At 30.7% G+C, this 18,705-nt stretch overlaps 3 protein-coding genes across 4 annotated transcripts; 2 read left to right on the top strand and 1 right to left on the bottom strand.

Moving 5' to 3' along the window:
* The first annotated feature begins 4,846 nt into the window (after window positions 1–4,846).
* LOC102669804 (nucleolin) lies at window positions 4,847–7,105 on the top strand. The gene is made up of 4 exons (XM_041008162.1): window positions 4,847–5,001; window positions 5,088–5,219; window positions 6,413–6,477; window positions 6,573–7,105. The coding sequence occupies exons 2-4, from the start codon at window positions 5,097–5,099 to the stop codon at window positions 6,928–6,930; spliced, it is 546 nt and encodes a 181-aa protein (XP_040864096.1). The 5' UTR covers window positions 4,847–5,001; window positions 5,088–5,096; the 3' UTR covers window positions 6,931–7,105.
* A 1,699-nt stretch (window positions 7,106–8,804) lies between these two features.
* LOC100778542 (triphosphate tunnel metalloenzyme 3) lies at window positions 8,805–10,353 on the bottom strand. Of its 2 annotated transcripts, XM_003542613.5 has the most exons (2): window positions 9,385–10,353; window positions 8,805–8,970 (listed from the first exon to the last, which is right to left on the bottom strand). In XM_003542613.5, coding segments are annotated over exons 1-2 (600 nt in total). In that variant the 5' UTR covers window positions 9,984–10,353; the 3' UTR covers window positions 8,805–8,969. The 2 variants fall into 2 exon arrangements, with proteins under 2 accessions (XP_003542661.1, XP_003542660.1); XM_003542612.5 differs by lacking the exon at window positions 8,805–8,970 and having other exon boundaries at window positions 9,245–10,351.
* Window positions 10,354–11,485: 1,132 nt separating this feature from the next.
* On the top strand, window positions 11,486–13,708 carry LOC100500668 (uncharacterized). Its single transcript, NM_001250730.3, has 3 exons — window positions 11,486–11,699; window positions 13,019–13,074; window positions 13,164–13,708. The coding sequence occupies exons 1-3, from the start codon at window positions 11,580–11,582 to the stop codon at window positions 13,507–13,509; spliced, it is 522 nt and encodes a 173-aa protein (NP_001237659.2). The 5' UTR covers window positions 11,486–11,579; the 3' UTR covers window positions 13,510–13,708.
* Window positions 13,709–18,705: the final 4,997 nt, after the last annotated feature.

Here is an 18,705-nt window from a genome sequence, read left to right as displayed (position 1 = left end):
CACTTGATTCTTTTCAACTCACCCTTTCCCTCTAAAATATCCTCGGCTTTTTTAGGGTAAAAATTTACACAATTTTTTAATTGAAGGTATATTTTAAAAAATGACACAAAACCATAAGAGGATGTTATTATTTATAATTCAGAAGTCGTAATATTATTATAACCTTTTATTTGTTTTTTATTTTTTTAATTGAATTCATAAAATTTAGTTTAAATATTTTTTTATGACTTTAAAATTATAATTTTTTTAATTGAAATCGTAAAATTATTTATGATTTTAATAAATATAGGATTTTGTTTTTGGTTTTATGATTTTAAAGTTGTAAAACTTTTTTTTAATTATTTAAAGATTTACGACTTTGAAGTCGTAAACCTATTTTTCTTTTTTATAATTTTATTTAATTTTTAATTGTTTGTGGTTTTATTTTTATTTTAAATTAAAAAATTAAAAATATATATTTAAATATATAATAAATAATATTAAGTTGACTTATAGTATTTTTTTTATATTAATATAATTTATTTTAAATTTTTTATTTATTTAAAATTTAAAGTATATATATATATATACTAATGAACGGTTTGCATTCTTAAGCTTTCTTATAAATATATGTTTTTTATTGAAAGATTATTTAAACTTTAAATAAAAAATATTTAAAATAAACTATATTAAAAAATATATATATATAACACGTTTTAAATAATAACATATCAAATAAAATCATAAAAAAAATATTAATAAGTAAGTTAATTTAATATTATTTATTATATATTTAAATTTTTTTATTTAAAATAAAAATAAAACCGTAAACAATTATAAATTTAAAAAAAAACTAAAAAGAAAATAGGTTTACACTTCAAAGTTGTAAACCTTTAAAAAATTAAAAAAAATATATAAATTTATTGAAGTCATAAATAATTTTATAACTCCAATTAAAAAAAAATTACGACTTAATATTTAAATTGAAATCATAAATAATTTTACAACTTGAGTTAAAAGAAATAAGAAGTAGTAACAGGTGTTACGAACTTTTAATTCATAAGTCGTAATATTATTACCACTTATCCTATTTTGAGTAATTTTTTAAAATACAGTCCGATTTAAAAATTGTGTAAATTTTTACTCCTATATGTTAAAAATGCCAATATTCTCACTATTTCCTTTGCAATCATTTCTGTCTGGAACTAAACTTATATTATATTGTAAGTATATACACAAAAACTAAGAAGAGAGAGATGCCGTTATGTGTGAAAATTTAAATCTATTTTTATATATATGTAAAATTTTACGGTTAAATTAGTTTATTAGTGCTACATTTTATTTATTTTTAGTTGAATTTGATTCTATAATATTTTTGGGATTCAATTTAATCATTGAATTTTTAAAATTAATTTAATTTAATCATATTATCTAAATTAAAATAATAATGTTAAAAAAATTATATTTTGTGATTGTTTAAAATTACTCAACAACCATTTTAAATCACCACAAAACCTATTAAATTGTAGGATTAAATTTAACTGATTTTAAAAATTAAAAGAATAAATTGAACTCAAAAAATAATAGAAGACCAAATCCAACGTTAAAAATAAATTAGAAGAAAAAATTACTAATTTAATCAGATTTTATTTTAATAATTATGTCTCATATTTTCATCTATGCAAACGTTAACAAAGTAATAAAAAATAACTTATCAGGAAAAAAAAACTAATAAAAAATATTTTTAGGATAAATTTAATAATTTATCATGTATGTCATGTAATTTAAATGATAGTGTAAAAATAATTGCATTATCAATACATGTTTTTTTTTTTTTCATAATTGATTTACATGATTGTTTTATTGCAAATACTAAAAATTTAATTTTGATTGAATTATTATACTAAAAACGTCTAATATAGTGCTTGGTTCGAAAAAAAAAAGAATAAATTTTATAAACTTTTATTGTTTTGTTCTAGAAGGAGAATGAAAGGACCAAACTCCATCCTTATTGAAGTTTTGTTATCCTCTAATATTGGAGAGAAGGGAAAGAAGACGATTTAAAACATTTTTAAGTGTATTGACTAAAACATTCTTATGTTTTTAAATCCAAAATGTTAAGGATATGGAAATAAATTAATTCTTGAAATCTCTTTTTATTGTGAACTAAACAAGAAAAGAGTTTAATTATCTCTCATCCCTTCCTTTTTCTTAGGGTGTCTAATTAAAATGTCCTCTCCTCCCTTCGTATCAACCAAATAATCTCCACAAAAATATTCATGTCGAATTTAAAATTCACTTTGCTTAATGGTTAATAAGGCAATACAGGTATTTCAATTTTTTTTTTAAATAGATGATTTTTTTTAATCTCTCGGTATCCATTTGTGAAGTTAAAAGATAAGAGAAACTTTGTCGCATGGTTAAAGCTTAACCACAACTACCTTTTTATCTAAATTTCCCATTTATAGTATATGTCAAGAGCTTTTTTATTATTGTTTTTTAATCTCTCGGTATCCATTTGTCAAGAGTTATTTTATTTTATTTTTTGACCAAATAATGTATATAAAGAGTTTTATTTTGTGAGAGAGATAAAGTGGGTTGGATAGATAAAGAAAAAGGGAATAAAAGAAATGTCAATAAAAAAAAGAGTTTTATTTTGTTGATTTTGCTGCATTGGGTTATCCGACGAGATATCTTTTTCATTATTTCATTTTTTATAACCTATCAATTTGTAATAAATAGTTATTATTATAATTATAAAAACAGGTCCTTGCGAATATTCGTTTTATATACAAGCATGGTAAGTAGAATGAGTGCATAAACACGTAATGATGAAAGTGTTGAAATTAAGCATTGAATGTTTCTATGTCTAGTAGTTTTTCATCCCCTTAAAGTAATTTGCCAATAAATGCTGTTTATCAAACACAATAATTCTTTTTAGGATAATCAAGTTTGGAAATTACCATGGGTTGGAGGAAAAAAAAAGTTTTGCTTAATTAATTTTCCTTATTACGCGTGAATTATACATAAATGTTCATAAGAAATAAGTTCCCTACATATTTTGGCTCACAAGTAATATTTTCATAGATAATAATAATAATAAGTTTCCTTAAAATTGTTTTCAGCAAATACAATAATATTTGCAAGAAATTAGCTTGACAGGATGATAAAATCCTAACTGTCACATAGCAATTTTGACCCCAAAAATACTAGGCCATCCTTGAAACCGCACAAGGACTTAAAATAGTTAAAGACATGACTGTAAAGCTTACATTTATTATAGTGGCCATGGATAACCTATAAAGCAAAAGATAGTACATCAATTAAGAACTAATATTCTCAACCTGCTATTCTCTGAACAATTAAGAGCTAAAAATTCTATAATACTAGCTTCAAGATGCAAAGCACTGGAAATAACTTCTACATTCAAGTTATTCAGAACCTGTTGGAGTTAAATTTTAATCAGAATACGAGAGTAGTCTCATTCTTTAATTTCCATACAAAAGGGACATAATAAATTATACTCTTCAATTTGAAATATCTACATTTTGCATTTTTTACATGATTCAACTTTAGCTTAGTCACTGATTTGTATAAAATTCACCTTAATTTTATGATACATCTTTTGCGAGTTCAGTACCTTCATAAGAAAAGTATGTGTTAGAGCCAAATAAGTATCACCACATATTCTAAGACTTAAACGAATTCAGTAACAATGCTTTAAGTTTCTGTCACCCCCTTCTCATAATCCCTTCAGGAATAATGCTTCCTATTCTCATCAGTATCACCACAAATGTGTTTTTCTCTTCATAGCAGTCTTGTAACTGGAGAGACTAAGTTTTTTTCTTCTTTTTTTCTTTAACTTGTTAGAATACTTTTACTTAACACATTAATTTTTTTAAACTAGTTGTGATAAATTTGGCCAGAGAATATAAAAAGTGTTTGACTGTTTGTTCTTCTTAGCTCTTCCTAAAATAGAGGTCATTTCATTGTGAGGATATTTGTTTTGTCTGTTATTTGTTTTCCAGATCAAGATGCCATTTTCTCAATAGTAAACTAAAAGTGCTGCCACCTCTGCTCTCGTTCTCATTGCCACTGCTACACTCACAACAGGAAATAGATAGCCCGATCCAAACCTCTCGTGGTTTTGGTCTTTGTATATTCTGAAATATAGTGGATTTCATCCTTAGTTAGGCCAAACAAAGTGTAAAAGTAGACACAAAATCTATCATATTTCATAAACAAGAGGACCAAAATCATTGTTATTAAGGTATAAAACTAATTTTGATCAAATTTTAAAATTTAAGAGATGTAAAATACATTTTATCCTTTTATACAAAGTAAGAAAGGAAAGTCGAAGTTGTATAATCTTCTATGGAAGTAAAGAAATTGAAATTGCAACTTTAAAGAAAAAAAGAAAAAGAAAAAATTATATTAGTGACTTGATCATGCATGAATCCATCCATATATATTGTTTTAGCTTTAATCAACAAATACATGGATCAATTGATATATATTGTTTCAATTTTAGTCATCAATTCAATTAATACATATTATTTTATACCTATCATGTTAATCAATTGGTACATGTTATTTTAGTTTTGACCACAGATTGCATGAATTAGTGAAATAATTGATTGATATATTATTTTAGTTTTGACTACCAAGCAAGTAGATTGACTAATACTCATTATTTCAACTTTGACCACCAATCATCTTATACATATTTATTACTATTTCAATTATACGTATTTATTACTATTTCAATTTAATGGTCTGCAAATCAAACGTTTGCTTATGGAGCAATTCAAAAGATTTTTTTTTTCATCTATAATAACCCTAACCGACTATTGCCTTTTGCATAGGATTTCCCAAAAACAAAAAAGGTTGGGAGTGACAACAATAATTTTGGTCACAAAAACCCTAACTGGATCAACCCAAGGGTTTATCCTAACCGGACCGAACTCCTTCTTTCCTCACTTGGACTTTTTCTGACTGTCAGAGTCAGATACAAATTCTAACGTAACCTCTCCTCTTCTTTCACTCTCACTCAGATTTCTTTTCTCTTCTCTTCGACTTTTATTTCTCTTTCATTTTTCAATTTATAGTTTAGGATTATGGAGGAGCCATCTTCTCTTAGCTCGGTGGAGAGGAACGTCCACATAGCCTCTGTTGTGGAAGCCATGGCGGTGGACACTATTCTCGCTGCTGCCAAATCTCTCATTTGCTTCTTCATTCTGGTATCCTCGAACCCTCTCCCTCTAATTTCGAGTCTTATAATACCTTAAACTGTGTTATGTATTTCTCGTCAATGGCGTCACGAATTGGTATTTCCAGATAATTACAACAATCTCGTGCTCTTTCATACTCTTTTTTGGTTCGTCGAAACCGCTTGTATTTTTCTCTAAACCTGGCTTTTAACTTCTCTTTCGTTCGTTTGCTTATTGTTTTGAGAGCAATTTAGGGATTTTTCATTTCTTTCTGAAATCTTACCGTTATGTCTTTTGGTCAAAGTCAATGGGAGCTTATACTGGAAATTACTGTGAGGATTGGGGGTTGATTTGGTTGCTGCAAAACCCTATTCATAATTGTTCTTCCTTGTTGTTGCTACACTGAGAGGGAGGGGGGGGGGGGGGGGCGTGAATGATTGGTTGCCCTGTTTATTTGTGTTCCAAGCCAAAAATAAATTCTTAGTCAAGTGCGAAGGAATAACATTTTGCTTGTTGTTTCGTGTAAGCTATCGCTGTTTTTGCTGATCGAGAGTGCTTGAAACATTGTCTTTGCTTTTTATTTGTTCAGATCAAATCAAAGGCAATCAGATTAGTATAATCTGTTTAAGATTCTTTTTTACGTTTAAGCTCATTTCTTCTGCAATGCTAATTCTTCTGCTTGTTTTGCTTTAAGTTCTGTGCATTTGTGCCTTTGTATGTGTGTGAAATCTGTTTTTTTTTCATGGTTAATGATGCTTTAGAAGCTGAGGTTTCATTAAAACATCACATTGACCAGATGTTCTCTTCAAGATATTAACCAATGCTAATTCTTCTCCTTAAATTATGCTAAATTTGTGCTCTGCATTCTGCTTGGAAATGGCCATGGATACGATATTCTATTTTTTTCCCATTTGTCTTGGTCTTTTTTATCTGGGTCTAGTATGACCTGGATTTGTTGTCCAGTTGGAAAATGTGTTTTAGAGCTTAGTTTGCATCGTTGCTGCTTGCTTGGGAAGCTATTGATAAAGCTTCATATTGCAATAATAAGTCTGTGTTATAGTTAGGTCACATGTTAAGATTTGTGTATTTCATGAGCTTGTTTGGTTTGTTTTAGACCTTTTTGTTCGTTTTTGTGAGACTAATGTATAATGCCATTAATACAGTACAAGTTTTCATATAGAAGTGGGTACAAATGATTGTTTTTATGTTTGTTCGTAACCCAGACTGGATCTCTGCTGACTGACGTCAATCATTCAGTGTCCCCAAAATTGACCCCAATGGATGGAAGGTGAGAATAAGTTTATGCAACTCTTTGGAAGATATAATTTGCTTTATGTTTGGAAAGTTTCGTAACTCTGATTTATGCCAATTCTTCTTTTTCAGATTTCCTTTTGATGATCTCTGCAAGGGAAAACATACTTACCTTTTAAACAAGGATGCTAGTGATTCAGATGAAGATGGGGATGAAGAAGAAGATGATGATGACGCAGATGATCAGGATGATGAGGAAGGAGATGAAGACTTCTCAGGTGAAGGTGAGGAAGAGGCTGACCCTGAGGATGATCCTGAGGCCAATGGTGCAGGAGGAAGTGACAGTGACGGTGACGACGATGATGATGGCGGTGATGACGACGACGATGACAATGGGGATGATGATGGAGAGGATGAGGAAGAGGGTGAAGATGAAGATGAAGAAGACGAAGAGGATGTTCCACAACCACCTGCTAAGAAGAGGAAGTGAAATTGGTAATAGTTGGTAGTTTCTTTTCCTACCATGCCCTAGCCAATCTTAGTTGGAACATGAATATCTTTCAAATGGGCCCATCTCCACATATAGAAGTTCAATTTATGCATTGTCGTTGTTATTTCAGTTCATTTTCCCAAACATTATTTAGTAGTATGTTGTGTTAGTTAAACCATCGTTTTTATTATTAAACCCTAGTTGTAGAAAAAGAAAAACTAACTGAATTAATGGGGGCACCAATGTTTATAGTGAGTAGTTGTAGAAAAAGAAAAACTAACTGAATTAATGGGGGCAACAATAGTGTTATATGCATTAGGATTTTTCTTCATTAATCTTTCCTTTCGATTGACAAAATAAGAGGATTGAACCAAAAAGAAACGCAAAGAATGAGAATTGTTGAAATTTGCGTAAAATAATCACGAGTAACTACAATATTACAAGTTTTTTCCTCTTGGGATTCATTTTTTTGTGGTTTTCTTGATCAAATTAGAAGTTAACATTGTTTTTAATTGCTTGTCCATCCAAACTTCTAAACCTAACCCTGTGTTTGGATAGGAGATTTTATCAATTTAAAGAAATTAAAATACATGTCATTTCAATTACTTTCAATTGAATTTCCTTCATCTTTAAAATGCTTTATTTAGACAAAGTAATTTAAATGTCTTATATTTCCATTTCTTTATCTGGAATGATTAGTTCAATTACCACATAATGCAAAATTTCTTTTTTGAATAATTATTTTAAAAATCAATTTTAATTTTAGCTTTACCAAAAATAAACATTAGCCAATTTTTAAATAATGAATAATTTAAAAATATTTTTAATATTAGACAATATTTAATAATGTAAAAATATTTTAAATATTAGACAATATTAAACATTATCTTTCAACCATTTTTCTATAAATTCACAAAATATTTAAGATTACAATAATATGAGCATTTACAACATGTTTAATGATTATAAAATTACAAATATTGCATCAATATTGACCCATTTATAATTTATAAACAAACTAGGTTGTTTGGATTGAAACCGAATAGTTCATTATAGTTAATTTAGGGTGTGTTTGACATAGTTGCAAAAATGAAATATTTCGTTAATCAATTATGTTTAATAGCGATTATAACTAGAATCAATTTTTGTTTGAGTAAATTAGTTTAAAAGCGATTTTAAGATAATTAATTTTGTTTGGATGAAAAAAAAATTTCACATGGTAAAAGAGTAAGAAAACATTTTAGGGGTAAGGTTCTCATACTTATTTTTTGTGTAATGTAATGTGGCGATTTACGCACTACGCTGTTGTATGTGGTGTAATTTGTTGACATGGATTGGACACATCTTGTGTGTAAATTGTAAATTCTAAAAGCACCCCTATAATATACATAGGGATTCATAATCTATAACAGTAAGTTTATGAATTCGTAATCCTCAAGAGTAATCTTATGCAGTATTCAACATAAGACTTTCGGGTTATAATTAATTTTAAACTAATAATATATTGAAAAGCTGCAAATTTCATATTCATAAAAATAATTTATTTATTAAAATGCAAACTTATTTTAGTAAACTAACCAACTATTTATTTTTTTAGTGTGTTTGTTTATTAAAAAAAATAATTTTTTGCTTATTTTTAAAAATAAATCTTTAGTGAGTTTGTTTAAACACTTATTTAAAAGTTACTTTTGTTTACAGCTCACCAAAAGAAAAAAATTAGCTTTTTACACATTTAAGCTATTATCAGAAATATACAACTTATATTTGCAAACGAACTTTTTTACAGCTCACAAAAGAAAAACTTTTTTACAACAAAAACAAGTGAATTGAGAAATAATTGTTCCCTAGCTAGCTCTTAATTCAGAAAAGAGATATTCTATTTATGATTTTTTTATATATATTTTTTGCGTCTAGTGAAAAATAACAAAGACAACTCAGGACAATCCCTTGACAAGAGAGCATCCAGAGCAGGGGGAGGAACATCCAAGAAACAAATCGGTTGGGATTGACAAACCCCACTGTTAGCTAACATTATCCTCCCTAATAACAAAAGAAACAAGTTAGTTGTGGCAGTGAGACTGTATCCTAGGATTAAGCATTGTTCCACAAGACAAATAATAACAACAGGAACCCGAATCTTCTCAAATGGCGTTTGCCTTTAAACCTTAAGCAAAAAAATTGTATTGTGCTTTACTTAACCATTCTAAATTTATAATGAAGATGGTCCTTAACTCATCAACAAAATGAGACTATTTTGTCTTAATAACATAGATCGCTGCAATGATGCCTACCAAGGTTATTAGTAACGCAAGAGTTGAATAATCTTTGAAAATATAAGATAGAACCAATAAATCAAACATACATAAACAAAGAAATTGGCACATAAACAATAAAGATTATTAAACACTCTTGACCAAAGGAGCATAATTTAAAATGACATAAAATTTGACTCACTAAGGTAGTTTCCCAGATCGAAAGATGGCGAACTTGGAAGCAGTGGAGTAAGAATAATTGATTTCATTCTCCTTCAAGAATTCCTCGAGGAGGCGTTTAGCTCCTTCAGGATCAGAACTTTCACATTCAATCTCATAGAGGGTTCCAAAGTCAAACTTGGTCTCATCCACCTCCAATTTCAACCCCTTCCAATCATACACACTCCTCAAATTCCCAAACCCCCCCAGCCCCACTAGCCCCTTTTCAGTTCCGAATTCCTCTTTCACCCTCCCCAAAACCCTAGACTCCACCGACCCTAACTTCGCCGGCTCCGCCACGCATGCGCGCCCGATCCTCGGGTCCAGATCCTCCTCGTCCTCCTCCACGCGGCTCACGCCGTCCACTAGCACCGCCCGCGCCTTCAGCGAAGCGACGCACCGCTCGTCGTCACCGTAGAAGCGGAGGCGGAGGACGGCGCGGCGCGCGGAGAGCTCGGAGGCGGCGCCGTCGAAGAAGAGGTTCTGCTGGCGGTGGGTGACTACGTGAAAGGGGGAGAGCAGGGTGGTGACGTGTCGGTGGGCGTTGGAGTCGGCGAGGCACAGCTTGACTTCGACCTCCATTAGGGAAGAAAGTATGGAGAGGGTTTTACGAGGAGAGGCCGATGCGATGCGCCTGGAAAGAGGGATCTTCGCCGCCGCGATCCAGCTGACGGAGAAGAGCGGCGGTGCCAGCGGGGGCGGTGGTGGTGGCTGAAGCGTTGCGGCGGCGAGCTTCCTCGAGTTCTTCTTTGTCTTCGATCTTGGCTTCGATTTTGGTTGGCTTTCTTCTCAGCATTTTGTAACCCTGATGTTCATTCCTCTTTCTACGCCGATTTCGTTTATGTTAACCCTACCCCCTAACCCTACGTTCCGTCACCCACATTCGGGTCGGGTCACAACATTTTTTCTCATGTAGTCCTCCAGCGGAAAAAATGAAAAATGAAAGTAAACAAAAACAAAATTTTGAATTAAGATAAAATATAAAAATATGAATTGTATTTTATTTTATTATTTTTTTTTCTCTTTCAGCCCAAACCAGCACTTAATAGTATAGCCATAATAAAAAGGTATAACTCAATATAAAAAAAAAGATATTTGAGGAACCCAAAAATGTGTTTTTGTGAGTAAAAGGCCTCACTAATTTTAAATGCATTGATAATATATCTAATAAACAATTATCGTATATGATAAAATTAGTACAATAACTCGTTTTTCACAAGGGTTAATTTGTAAAATATAGTTTATTTTTATTAAGATTTTTAATGCTTTTTTAAATTTTTTTAAAATTTATTAATTCATGATTTTAAAATTGATTGAAATTGTAATTTGTGATTTTAAATTATTAATAAAAATGACTAATAAAAATTGTAAAATATGATTTCTATTAATCATTTAATATAATATATTTCAACAATTTATTTTTAGAAAAAGAGCTATAACATCATGCAAATAGTGTATCTATAGAAAATAAAAATGAGTTTAGAAAGATAATGCAAACTCAATTTTAAATTTGAACTAAATTTAATAAAGTAAAAATTCTAGATAAGTAAAAAATAGGATAATACTTATTTTGCTCCCTCCCTAAAAATATAGTGACAGATTCACAACTGAAAAATGAAAAATGAAAATTCAATTTTTAAATTCACAAAAAGTGTTATAAATTCGAGTCATCATTAAGTTTTCTTCCTAAACCCAAACGTCCGGGTCTATATAAAAAAGTGCAACAAAAAATTATGTAGGACAAATTTTAAAACCTTTATTTGAAAAATAAGTTATTATTAAATTCTTAATGTAATATAAAAAGAGTTATTTTTTTTACCGTGATCATAAAAAAAATCGTCTATAATCTTTTTAATATATTTTTCGTCTTTAATTTGATGTACTTTCAGGAGTAGCATTTGAATGAATTTATTGATTTTTTTATAATAATGAATTTATTTTTTGTATCCCAGTGAATCACGTTTCATGTCGTGGATTTGTTTAAATTTAAATGTTTCCCAGGATGACGTGGGAACTAATAATTCGCCCTTTCGACATCAATTTGAATCCCAAAACCCTAACGTGACCAACCCCAGTTTCCGGCACACACTTCTTGTCTCTTGTCTCTCTCACTTTCTCTCTCTATAATTTGGGTTTCATTGTTCGGTGCTGAAGCAAATTTGCGGTGTAGCAGAGGCAATGGAGGTTCAAAGTCTCAGCTTTGAGGAGAACACTTTGTGGGTTGGCTCTTTTGTGGAGGCTTTGGTGCTTGACACTCTCCTTGCCACTGCCAAATCTCTTGCTTGCTTTCTCGTCGTGGTATTGCTTTAAAAGAAATCCCTTTTCTCTTTTGTTATCGGACATTTACATTTTTCCTCAATTATGCTAATCTCAGTTGCACAACTTATATATATTTCCAACATTTTCAGTAGAAAATTTCTTTGCTTTATTGGGTTTGCATATATTTCTCTGTCGTTCAGTTTTCACTCGTTCCATTATCATTTTGTTTTTTCGTTCGTTGGTTTTAGAAGTCTTTTACTAAAATGTTCCTTATCATTGTAGTTTGTGTGGTTTTTTCACTGAAGTTCCCCTTTGTAAGAATAACACCTTTGCGTATTTCTTATGGGGACCTTTTTGCTTGATTTTCTTTTGGGGTAAAATTTAGAACTTTGTGTTAGTTAGAATAAGAGTCAATATATTAGAACAGTGAATACAGCTCTTATTGTAGCTAGATGGGTGCCTGAGAATAGCAGTCTTTTCTGTGGAATTCATGAATGAGGATTTCGCCGTGTATTCTTGCATAAATTAGTATTGGAGGTTGGCTAGATCAAAATTTGAATCTGAGTATTGAACAGCCAGCACTGAATGGAGCTAGATCTTTTTTTTTATCTGACATGTCAATCGATTGCTTCAGCTTCCTTCTCCACTCATGCTGCTGCTTCTTTCTTGTTAGCTTTTAATGATGTTTAGGGTAGAATTATGTATTGCCAGCCTAGCCTACTACTCAACATGTTTTGTGTGATTCATGATGTATCTTAGTACTAGCTATATCTAATTTCTAATATGCTGTTTTTTTCATCAATAGTGATACCTTTAACACCAATAATTTATTGAGCAAGATGCCAACAGGGATTCCAACAAGACATTTGTGGCTAAGTTTAGGACATTTTTAATTTTCTTTAACAGGGAATTGCTATGATTATGTCTGCACCACATGCTTGTTGGTTTTGCAACTTAAGCTTGTCAAAATGTGAAACTTTTGCTTCTTTATTTCTATAGCTAATGTAGGTTATTCTTTTTCATGCACTGTATTGTACCCAATTGTCCTTCAGTCCCTCTTTTTTTTTCTCAAGTAGAGAGCTCTTTGCGATAAATTTTATTGGAATTGTTACCCGTTACAAATTCTGTTTGTGGCTTTGTCCATCATTGCGAATCTGCTTGAAGCTGTGCACAAATTATCAAACTGTATGTTGAGATCATAGTATAATTGCATTGCACGCACCTCTTCTTTGTGTATGCGATGAGCTTTGGTACTGTTCTATTTTTCTCTGTGAAATTAGAACATTTTCTTCACTATACAAACAGTTACCTTTGCATGGAAGTAAAGATTCTTGTTTTCTTGTTTGTGTTTTCCCCAGACTGGATCTCTTCTTACGGATGCCAATAATTTAGTGTCACCAATGGTGGATGGAAGGTAACAATGAACATATCTTACTTAATGGTGTTGTGATTGTTTTGATTTGGGATATCCAATCATCCTGATTTGTTTTAATTTTTGGTTAGGTTTCCTTTAGACCAACCGTGCAAGGGAAAACATACTTCTGAAGAAAACAAGGATGCTAGTGATACAGAGGATGATGATGATGATGATGACGTGAATGACGGAGAAGACGGTGACGATGATGATGAAGATGATGAGGATTTCTCTGGTGATGATGGCGGGGAAGAAGCTGATTCTGATGATGATCCCGAGGCCAATGGTGGAGGTGAAAGCGATGACGACGATGAGGATGATGATGACGACGACGATGATAACGATGAAGATGATGGAGATGAAGATGATGATGACGAAGAGGATGAAGATGAAGATGAGGAGACTCCACAACCACCTTCTAAGAAGAGGAAATGAGAATTATACTAGTAGGCAAGAGTTGTTATCTTCCTGCCTTTTGTAATGCTTTCTAGTTTTTAGTCAAATTTAGTACTTAGGACAAAGATTTACGAGCTTGGACCTGTCACCCCATGTTTTTGTTGTCTACTATCATAATTTATGTTAGTATATTCTCATGTTACGATGTTATTAGCTGTGGAAGGCATTGTAGTCTATGGCAGAATCACGACGGCTATATTGAAAGTGATTAACGGAGAATAAAGAGAACAATAAGGAGAGGTTGTTGGAAAAGAAACATTATTCACATTGCTAGTGCTGTGGCCACAATGTTAATGGCAGCTACCATTGCTCGTCATGCCATGGTACAACATTGACACTTCGTTTTGTGGGCAAAAAACATAGCATTAGAGAAGAAGGGAGACACTCGCATATTTGTGTCTGATATAGGAGGATTCAAAGATAATTTTAAGTTGCAATACTTTGGTTGGCTTGGTCATCATTATTCTTCAAACAACTTCTAATAGTTGTCATAACTATTCACCTTGAGGAAAATGTGAATGTTTAGGGGGGCGAATATTGTTAGATAACCTTTATTAGCAAATGGTTACGGGTTAGTTAGTCAATTAGTGGGTTACTTAATGAGTCAAGTGGACCATGATGTGCATATAAATGGGAAGAGGGATTAAGAAGAATTTTATCTTATAATTTGTAAGGAAATAAAATTTGGATTGTTGCAGAAGTTTATATTGTGAATGAATATCATGAAGGTTTTGATAATGCCAAAAAGGTTACTTGATGAGTATGGATTGAATCAAGTCAAAAGAACAAGATCAAGTAAATCTAAGATAAGAATTTAGTAAATTTGTTTAAAGAATCTTAATTTGATTGCTTTAGTTTGGTATCAACATCTTTAATATCAAATACTCTTTTATCAAAGGTTAAATCAGTTCAGAAAGATATTTTTGAACTGTCGATTACCAGAAAGTTTGTGAAGATATTTTTGACTAATGATACAAAATTGTTTGAATTTTGATCTGTGTAATCGATTACAAGTAATCGATTACCAGTGAAGAGATTTCAAAAAAACCTTTGAAAAGTCATGGCTCTTTAGAAATATAATTATGTAATCGATTACCAGTGAGAAAACTTCAGAAAAACTTTTTGAAAAGACACATCTCTACAAACTATTTTGAAAAGGCACAATGGACCTATATATACGTGTGTTTGACTTCAAAAAGTATAAGAGAGAGATTTTAAAAGAGAACTTAATTGTCAAATGCTCTCTAAACAACCATTGGTCAAACACTTGCAAATCAATTGAGTATTCTTCTAAGATCTTCAATTTGTATTATCATCTCTAAAAGAGAAGAAATTCTTCTAGACATTCTAAAAACATTGTTGTGATCAAGAGATTGTTTGTCTCTTGACTTGTGAGAATCTTGAACACAAGGGAGAGAAATCCCAAGGTGTGTTGAGAACTTGTAAAGAGTTTACAAAGATAGTGGAAAATCTCAGGTGAGTTGCTTAAAGACTGGACGTAGGCACGGGAAGTGGCCGAACCAGGATAAAACCAGTTTGCAATTCTCTCTTCCCTTATCTCAGTTATTTTATTGCAGTTTACTTTGCCTTGCACAATTAAAAACATATTATTAAATCAATTGTTTCTTCTTCTTCTCCATTCTGAGCCTACCATATATCATTTAAAAAGGGAGTTAAAATTTGTTAGTGGGAAAATTTTGAAACTTAATTCACCTCTCTCTTAAGTTATTAAGGCCACTTGTCCAACATATATATTTTTATGTTAATGTAACTTTTTTTCCTATTAAATATTGATATTATTTATTTAATTATTAGTATTTTTAATAAGTAATTTAATTATTAGTATTAATGGTGAAAATGATCAAGGCCTTGTTGTTGATTTTCTTAGCCACTGAGCCGAATAGCCAACCTATTACTAGAATAAATCCTTTGCACCTTGTTGAGCCTAATGTAATAAATTATTTTTTGAAACCTAAGCCGAATGAAATTAATGTCCACCTTATCTTAGGTTGTAGGAAAGCACGAATCAAGACAAATTTACCCATAATTTGGGGGAGGAGGATGTTTAGTTTTGGGTGAAAATTTTGTTTCAAGAACATCAATAACAACACACTCAAATGTCAATTGTGATAAGTTGCTACAGTATTAGTTTAATCCAGTCAATTTCTGTCTAAAGTAATATATATATATATATATATATATATATATATATATATATATATATATATATATTGTTTCAAATAAATAGTTGAGCAACTAAGTGCCTAAATTTTGTGTGTTGTTAGGAATAGAAGGGAGGAAAATTGGGGGGCTGCGAAATATAAAGTCATGGGTTAAACATGAGGTAGGTGCTATCTTAGAACCTAACTTTGATTCCAAAGAAAAAACCATGAGTTCTTTGTTAGTCCAGTCACGTTACAAGCCTAAAAAGTCCTTAGTGATCCACAACATGTATGTATGATTGCCTTAACTGAGAAGAAGTGCAAAGTTGGGAACATTAGTTCAGTTGTTGAATTTAAAAACATTCTTAGTCGAAACACTTGTGTGCTAAGAGAAACACTAGCCTTGTGAGGAATGAAGTGTTGTAATTCTTCCTTGATGAAGTTTCTAATTGCTAACCTTTTTCATCTCTATATGCATTCCTTCATGCTTTCATCACAAAAATAAAGACAAATGCAAGCAAGCTCAGGGTCAATCATTGAAAGGTTTGAAATGGTTTGCAGTTATCTCATTTGTCGATACATTCAGAACTTGTCTTTTGCTTGAGGATAAGCAAAGATTTTAATTTGGGGGAGTTGATAACTGTGAAATTTGAGTTAATTTGATAGTCAATTTTGATTAAAAATGATTACAATTTATTTACTTTACTGTTGGTTTTAATGAAATAATGAAATCAAAAGAAGAAAATTTCAAGTGCTTTAGAGGAAAGTTGATGCAATAACTGGAAGAAAAAGCCTTGAAGAAAAGTTGGAAGAATTAGACAACTTACTTAGCGCACAAGACTGGCTCAGCGTGCGTGCTCACTTAGCGACCAGCCCACGCCAGCGCGAAGAAGGCCTATGAGAAAACCTAAGGTCGCCCTTAGCGCCATCATCGCACTAAACGCGTGATTAAACCGTCATTCTCGCTAAGCCAGGAGTGCACGCTCAGTGCGAAGTCAACGTTAAAAGTAAGCTATCTTAGGCCTATAAAAAAAGAAGGAAGCAGAAGGAAAAGACACATCGAGTCTCATAACTCTCTATTGAAGATATCCAAAGCCTTAACCTATCTTATAGGGGAAACCCTTCTTCTCTAGCCATTCCTCCCTTATTTTCTTTTAGTCATCCAACCCCTTCTTCCATCCACATTAGCCTCTGAAGTGTTAAGGCTCTCATGGCTATGAGAAACTAAACCCCTCTGTTGAGAGCCTAGCAGCCAACACCCTTGTAATGTAACTGCTCTTATTATCTATTAAATGCAATTTCTATTTTTATTGTCTATTTTCTGCTCTTCATCTTTATTGTATGGTCTGATCATCCATGCATTAGTTTTAGATGTTATACATTGGGAAATGGTAATTTCTAAAGAACTGGGAAATGACATCTAAACAATTCATTGTTAGGGATAAAGTGATTTTGTTTTATTTCTGCATACATCTCCATGCTTTATATGATTTGATATTCAATCTTTGCAAAGAGATTTGGGAGAGAGAATAGATAAATTAAACTCTTCATCGTGAGGGATCAAGGTTGAGTGTCTTAGTAGACGTGAGTGGAAATTGGAAAAACATTAAATAGAGAAAAAACATTAATATTGCATCAAGGGTAGTTAGGCATGCTAGACCCTAACATATTTAAATTCTAAGTTATCTTTGTATTTAAACTTGTTTATTTTATTGCTCTTACCTTTTTAAATTCTTTATGTCATCCATTGTAATTCTTTATCTCTTGCTTGTAAATTGGGTATACATCAACTCAATTACAAACAAAGTTCATATGGATTTATTTTAACTTTACTACTTGTGACAAATTGATACGCTTGCCAACGAGTTAACAATCATCTATCATCCCCAAACAAAATTGAGAGCCTATTACTTATCTTTTCCAACAATTTCATAAGGATAATTCCTTCTAATCCTATCTTCCAAAATTACAACTTGTTTTTAAAAGTTGAGACTAGTGGCTCAAAAGGTTAACAATATGTTTAATTATTCTTTTGATCTCTGTAGTTATAATAACTTTTGATTATTCTTTATAGTTTAAAACATCTCATTTTGATTCTTAAAGTTACAATTTTTTAAATCCTTTTAGATATAAATCCTTTAAAATTGTCACAATAATAAAAATGTTATTTTTTTTGCAGTTTTTTCAAAACCAGTTTAAGCTTTGTGACAATATTAAGGTACAATTGTAGAATTAAAATGAGATATTTTAAACTATAAAAATTAAAAAGAAAAGTTGTTGTCACTATAAAAGCTAAAAAAATAACTAAATCGTTAGGGAATTAGGCTGTGATAAGAGTTTCAAAGCTTGTTTTTTTGAATTGATGGTGGGGAAATAAAACTTCTACTTAATCAACATCTTATTTTGCTTGCAGGTAATTACAACAAAATATATTTATTTTGTAGGACTAAAATATTGATTATGCCAATAAAAAATTATTTTATATTATAAATTAGAATCTTCAAAGAGTGAGTGTCTTATTATTCTCAATCTTTTCTCAACTAGTACAAAATATTTTTCTCAACTATCTTTTTTTGTGTGTGGAATTCCTCAACTAGCTCCAACAACCATTATTTTATTTTTATTTGTATAGTCAAATTTTTAATGATTTATTTGTTTCAATATAAAAAAACTTAAATTACAATTTAAATTATTTATCACAAACCTATAGTATAATTTATATATTCAAACATATATTATTTATTATGAATTTTAATTATAATAATTATAATTTAAATTTGTGCATTACACATAATAATATGTGTTTGTATATAATTATAATTGAAATAAATAAAACATTTAAATATAGAAATATATTTTGTATTTATAATAAATAATTTTAATTATTATACAAGATCGTTTTTATATTCAAATGAATATATGAATAAAAAAACAATTGAATAGATAATGTTAAAGTGAGAGTATTTTTTTAAAAAAAAAATTTAGGTGAGTTGAGTTCAAAGACTTTTCAAGG

Source organism: Glycine max, chromosome 13, assembly GCF_000004515.6.
Source record: "Glycine max cultivar Williams 82 chromosome 13, Glycine_max_v4.0, whole genome shotgun sequence".
Classification (NCBI taxonomy): Eukaryota; Viridiplantae; Streptophyta; class Magnoliopsida; order Fabales; family Fabaceae; genus Glycine; species Glycine max.
This window is presented reverse-complemented; position numbering and strand designations above follow the sequence as displayed.

What these genes read in the sequence shown, in the direction of transcription:
- LOC102669804 (XM_041008162.1), top strand. Translation starts at nt 5,097, where the DNA reads ATGGAGGAGCCATCTTCTCTTAGCTCGGTGGAGAGGAACGTCCACATA. An exon ending in TCATTTGCTTCTTCATTCTG is followed by an intron (nt 5,220 to 6,412) that starts GTATCCTCGAAC and finishes TTCGTAACCCAG; the next exon opens with ACTGGATCTCTGCTGACTGA. An exon ending in TTGACCCCAATGGATGGAAG is followed by an intron (nt 6,478 to 6,572) that starts GTGAGAATAAGT and finishes CTTCTTTTTCAG; the next exon opens with ATTTCCTTTTGATGATCTCT.
- LOC100778542 (XM_003542613.5), bottom strand. Translation starts at nt 9,983, where the DNA reads ATGGAGGTCGAAGTCAAGCTGTGCCTCGCCGACTCCAACGCCCACCGA.
- LOC100500668 (NM_001250730.3), top strand. Translation starts at nt 11,580, where the DNA reads ATGGAGGTTCAAAGTCTCAGCTTTGAGGAGAACACTTTGTGGGTTGGC. An exon ending in TTGCTTGCTTTCTCGTCGTG is followed by an intron (nt 11,700 to 13,018) that starts GTATTGCTTTAA and finishes TGTTTTCCCCAG; the next exon opens with ACTGGATCTCTTCTTACGGA. An exon ending in TCACCAATGGTGGATGGAAG is followed by an intron (nt 13,075 to 13,163) that starts GTAACAATGAAC and finishes ATTTTTGGTTAG; the next exon opens with GTTTCCTTTAGACCAACCGT.